Here is a 6,185-nt window from a genome sequence, read left to right on the forward strand (position 1 = left end):
GGGTAGAAGGAGTTAGAAGTTGGGAAAATGGACACGAAAAAAGAGAGTGGAGGGAGGGAGCAGACTGTCTCATTTGCAGGAGAGCAATTGGGAGTATGTAGCAAGGCGTATACAAGTTTTTGTGTGAGACTGACTTGATTTGTAAACTTTCACTTAAAGCACAATAAAAATTAAAAAAAAAAAAAAGAAAAAAAATCAATGAATAAGGATCAAAGCAAATATGGCTCCAAAAAAGATTGCCAGCTCTACCCTGCCTACTCGGTAATTATTCCTTTGATTTTCAAACCTATTAATAGATATTATAATACTGGTAAACTAATAAAACTGCTGAAGAAAGTAGTGAAAATATGTGAGAGCAAGGAATATATAAGCCTTGTAAATTTGAAGTCTTGGTGGCACAGTTGTTAAGATCTTGGCTACGAACCAAAAGGCCGACAGTTCATATCCACCAGCTGCTCCTTGGAAACCCTTTGGGGCAATTCTACTCTGTTCTGTAGGGTCACTATGAGTCAGAATTGGCTCTGTAGCAACTGGTTTGGTTTTTTATTTTTTATTAATTGTGGCAACATATAGAAGACAATGGTCCCAGTTAATTTTTTTTTGAGTATTATGTGCCAGGCATTGTATTAAGTGCTTGTAGTAGGTATAGGAATTAACTTCCCAACAGAAAATACACTCTACATGGTCAGTCTAAGGCTCTCAGAGCAATTATTTTCCCCCAAACAGAACTTTAATATCACTAGTGTTCAACACGTCAAATCTATTCTTGAGATGGTGTCTAAAATCAGGTGGGATATACTCAAGGTTATATTTTGGCTCTTGTAGACTTGCTCTGATTTTCTTCAGTTTCAGCTTGAACTTACATATGAGCAATTGACAGTCTGTTCCACAGTCGGCCCCCTGGCTTTGTTTTGACCGATGATATTGAGTTTTTCCATTGTCTCTTTCCACAGATGTAGTCAATTTGATTCCTGTGTGTTCCATCTGGCGAGGTCCATGTGTATAGTAGCCATTTATATTGGTGAAAGAAGGTATTTGCAATGCAGAAGTCATTGGTCTCGTAAAATTCTATCCTTCGATCTCTGGCATTTTTCTATCAGCAAGTCCATATTTTCCAGCTACCAATCCTTTTTCTTTGTTTTCAACTTTCGTGTTCCAATCACCAGTAATTATCATCCTGATTGCATGTTTGATCAATTTCAGACTGCAGCAGCTGACAAAAATCTTCAATTTCTTCCTGTTTGGCCTTAGTGGTTGGACTGTAGATTTGAATAATAGTCACATTAACTGGTCTTCCTTGTAGGTGCATGGATATTTTCCTAACACTGACAGCGTTGTACTTCAGGGTAGATCTTGTAATTTTCTTTTTCATGATGAATGCAACACCATCCCTCTTCAAGTTGTCATTCCCAGCATAGTGGACTATATGATTGTCCAATTCAAAACGGCCGATACCAGTCCATTTCAGCTCACTAACGCCTAGGATATCAATGTTTATGCATTCCATTTCATTTTTGAAGATTTCAAATTTTCCTACATTCATACTTCATACATTCCAGGCCCCAATTTTTAATGGGTGTTTGCAGCTGTTTCTTCTCGTTTTGAGTTGTGCCACATCAGCAAATGAAGGTCCCGAAAACTTAACTCCATCCACATCATTAAGGTCGACTCTACTTTCAGGAGGCAGCTCTTCCCTAGTCTCCCTTTGAGTGTTTTCAGCCTGGGGGGCTCATCTTCCAGCAATATATCAGACAATGTTCCGCTGCTATTCTTAAGGTTTTCACTGGCTAATTCTTTTCAGAAGTAGACTGCTGGACCCTTCTTCCTAGTCTGTCTTAGTCTGGAAGCTCAGCTCAAACCTGTCTTCTATGGGTGATTCTGCTGGAACCTGAATACTAGCGGCGTAGCTTCCAGCATCACAGCAGCATGCAAGGCCCTACAGTGTGACAAACTGACAGATCTTCAGCATATCCCACCTGAATTTAGAGAACACCTCAAGAATAGACTTGACACGTTGAACACTAGTAACCGGAGACCAGATGAGTTGTAGCATGACATCAAGGACATCATACATGAAGAAAGTTAGAGGTCATTGAAAAGACAGGAAAGAAAGAAAAGACCAAGATGGATGTCAGAGGAGGCTCTGAAACTTGCTCATGAACGTCGAGCAGCTAAAGCAAAAGGAAGAAGTGATGAAGTAAAAGAACTGAACAGAAGATTTCAAAGGGCAGCTCGAGAAGACAAAGTATTATAATGATGTGTGCAAAGAGTTGGAGATAGAAAACCAAACGGGAAGAACATCCTCGGCATTTCTCAAGCTGAAAGAACTGAAGAAAAAAATTCAAGCCTGTGTTGCAATAGTGAAGGATTCTATGCGGAAAATATTAAATGACAGGGGAAGCATCAAAAGAAGATGGAAAGAATACACAGAGTCATTATACCAAAAAGAATAAGTCAACTTGCAACCATTTCAAGAGGTAGCATATGATCAGGAACCGATGGTACTGAAAGAAGAAGTCCAAGCTGCTTTGAAGGCATTGGTGAAAAACAAGGCTCCAGGAATTGATGGAATATCAATTGATTTGTTTCAACAAACAGATGCAGCACTGGAGGTGCTCACTTATCTATGCCAAGAAATATGGAAGACAGCTTCCCGGCCAACTGACTGGAAGAGATCCATATTTATGCCTATAAAGGTGATCCAACTGAATGTGGAAATTATAGAGCCATATCATTAATATCACATGCAAGCAAAATTTTGCTGAAGATCATTCAAAAATAGCTGCAGCAGTATATCGACAAGGAACTGCCAGAAATTCAGGCCAGTTTCAGAAGAGGACGTGGAAACAGGGATGTCATTGCTGATGTCAGATGGATCTGGCTGAAATCAGAGAATACCAGAAGGATGTTTACCTGTGTTTTATTGACTATGCGAAGACATTGGACTGTGTGGATCATAACAAATTATGCATAACATCACGAAGAATGGGAATTCCAGAAGACTTAATTGTGCTCATGAGGGACTTTTACATAGATCAAGAGGCAGTTGTTTGGACAGAACAAGGGGTATTGATTTGTTTAAAGTCAAGAAATTTGTGAGTCAGGCTTCTATTCCTTCACCATACCTATTCAATCTGTATGCTGAGCAAATAATCCGAGAAGCTGGACTATATGAAGAAGAACAGGGCATCAGGATTGGAGGAAGACTCATTAACAACCTGCATTATGCAGATGACACAACCTTCCTTGCTGAAAGTGAAAAGGACTTGAAGCACTTACTAATGAAGATCAAAGACCACAGCCTTCAGTATGGATTCCACCTAAACGTAAAGAAAACAAAAATCCTCACACCTGGACCAGCGAGCAACATTATGATAAACAGAGAAAAGATTGAAGTTGTCAAGGATTTCATTTTACTTGGATCCACAATCAACAGCCATGGAAGCAGCAGCCAAGAAATCAAAAGACACATTGCATTGGGCAAATCTGCTGCAAAGGGCCTTTTCAAAATGTTGAAAAGTAAAGATATCACCTTGAAGACTAAGGAGTGCCTGACCCAAGCCGTGGTATTTTCAATTGAATCATATGCATGTGAAAGCTGGACAATGAATAAGGAAGACCAAAGAAGAATTTACACCTTTGAATTATGGCGTTGGTGAAGAATATTGAATATATCATGGACCGCCAAAAGAATGAAGAAATCTGTCTTGGAAGAATTAGAGCCAGGATGCTCCTTAGATGCAAGGGTAGTGAGACTGCATCTTAAATACTTCGGAAATGTTGTCAGGAGGGATCAGTCCCTGGAGACGGATGTCATACTTGGCAAAATACAGGGTCAGCAGAAAAGAGGAAGACCTTCAATGAGGTGGATTGACCCAATGGCTGCAACAATGAGCTTAAGCGTTACAAAGATTGTAAGGATGGCTCAAGACCAGGCAGTGTTTCATTCTGTAGTGTGTAGGATAGCTATGGGTCAGAACCGACGGAACGGCACCTAAGAACAACAACAACAGCAAACGGAAGTTTGATTAGAAAGGGATATATGATGCTATTCTCAGCAATCAGATGGGAGGAGATGTCTTTTGTATGATTCTATGGAAAGGTGTATTAACAATAGGTTCTTTATTCACAATAGGTCCATGAAGAGTCAGCTTTGTATCTCAGCATGATGTCTGGCTATGACACGTGACTCTGTCGCAGCCATCTGTGACCGTGAGGGTGACCATTCCTAGGATGAAGGCACCTCGTGGGGAAATGAATCAAGTCCTACTGTCCTGTTTCTATGCATTTCCAATCCCTGATGTCCTTGTAATGAAAGATAACTCTCTTTATTGTTTGAGTATTTACAGTTAGGGTTGTTGTTTTCTTCATAAAACCAAAGCCTTCCTCGGTGATAAGTTTCAATTATCTCACAGTCACCTGAAGCCACAGCAATAATCTAATCAGCCAATTTTATACAGGATCAAGTTGAATGTGGTGAATGTTGATGACACCAGGGGCACATGCAGCTTACCAGTGACAGTCGTAATAATTTCTAAATTGGGGCATGAAAGGTCAGATGCCTTGTCACTCAGTGAGACTAACCCCGGGGTGCCATTCACATGAATCTATCAATGGATAAAGCTGAAGTTATGGCTTGCTTACATCCTTCACCAGCCCGATCCACTTTCTCATTCGTTCTTCTGAGAATGTTTCCCCAAAATCACTATAACAAAACCTACCTCAGGCTCTGCTTCTGTGGAACCTGACTAAGGAAATTGATTTTAGAGAGTTGAAATAATTTGTCAAACAGCACAGAGCTACACAAAGAGTGAAGTCAGATTTCAGCCCCAAGTTTAATTACACTTAGCCATTATGTTATCTCTTCATTTTAGAAGAATATGGTAATGGAAAAGTCAGGCATTCTGGCTCAAGGGTACTTTGTCACTTTGACGCAATCTAGAAATCCAAAACCAAAGCAGATAATATAATCACTGAAAAGCAATTGTGGACCTGATAAGGTTCCTCGTGGCTCCTTTCATGTCCCTGTTTCTCAGGCTGTAGATGAAGGGATTCATCATGGGAGTTACCATGGTATATATCACTGAAGCTACTGCAGTCTTCCAAGAAGAGTGTGTGAATGTCGTACTTATACATGCACCAAAAGCTGTCCCGTAGAATAAGGAAACAACTGAGAGGTGAGACCCACAGGTAGGAAAAGCTTTATACTTTCCACCTGCTGATGGCATTCTCAAAATGGAGGAGACAATTTGAGTGTATGAGAAAATGATTCCAGAGAAGGGAACAACACCCAGTATGCTAGCTGCAAAATATAAGATGATGTTATTGATGAGGATTTCAGAACGGGCAACTTTGATGACCTGAAAAACTTCACAAAATACGTAAAGCGTTTCCAGGTCTGTGCAGAAGGACAGTCTCAACAACATCAGACTGTGGAGCAGGGCATCCACAATGCTAACGAGCAAGGAGACTAGAATCAGCAGGCCACAGAAGCGGGTGTTCATGATGACCATGTATCTCAGTGGGTGACAAATGGCCACATAGCAGTCATAAGCCATTACTGAAAGGAGAAAACTTTCCAAACTAGCAAAAATCAGGACAAAGCAGACCTGGATGAGGCATCCTGCATAAGTGATGCTCTGACTCTGTGCTTGAAGGTTCACCAGCATCTTTGGGATCGTGGTGGTGCTGAGACAGATGTCAGTAAAGGAGAGATTGGAAAGAAAGAAGTACATGGGGATGTGGAGGTGGGGGTCCGAGCTGACAGCCAGGATGATGAGTAGGTTTCCCAGGACAGTGACCAGATATATGGACAGGAACAGGCTGAAGAGGAAAGGCTGCACTTTGGGATCCTCTGTCAGTGCCAGGAGAAGGAATTCTGAAACACCTGTTTGGTTTCTAGGTTCCATATTGTCGATGAATCTAATGGAAAAGATGAGGTGACTTACAATCAAATGTCAGCAAACACCATCTTGGGATGAGAATGAGAAGAATGGAGGGGAATACAAAGGTAGAGCCATATGTGTGCATGTTATTTAGTTTAAAAAAAAAAAAGAAGCTGATATAGCAGAGTGTCAATATTTATTTATTTTGGAAAAGGATGAAGGGGTGGTCTTTTTTTATTACACTATTTTTGTTCATTTTAAATATTTGGTAATTTGGAAAAAACAGACTGGGAGGCAGGT

General features: G+C 40.5%; 1 protein-coding gene across 1 annotated transcript; it reads right to left on the reverse strand.

The window, feature by feature from the left end:
• Positions 1-4,970: 4,970 nt before the first annotated feature.
• LOC126071005 (olfactory receptor 7G2-like) lies at positions 4,971-5,909 on the reverse strand. Its single transcript, XM_049875316.1, has one exon. The coding sequence runs from the start codon at positions 5,907-5,909 to the stop codon at positions 4,971-4,973; it is 939 nt and encodes a 312-aa protein (XP_049731273.1).
• Positions 5,910-6,185: the final 276 nt, after the last annotated feature.

This window comes from Elephas maximus, chromosome 3 (assembly GCF_024166365.1).
Source record: "Elephas maximus indicus isolate mEleMax1 chromosome 3, mEleMax1 primary haplotype, whole genome shotgun sequence".
Classification (NCBI taxonomy): domain Eukaryota; kingdom Metazoa; phylum Chordata; class Mammalia; order Proboscidea; family Elephantidae; genus Elephas; species Elephas maximus.

What these genes read in the sequence shown, in the direction of transcription:
- LOC126071005 (XM_049875316.1), bottom strand. Translation starts at nt 5,909, where the DNA reads ATGGAACCTAGAAACCAAACAGGTGTTTCAGAATTCCTTCTCCTGGCA.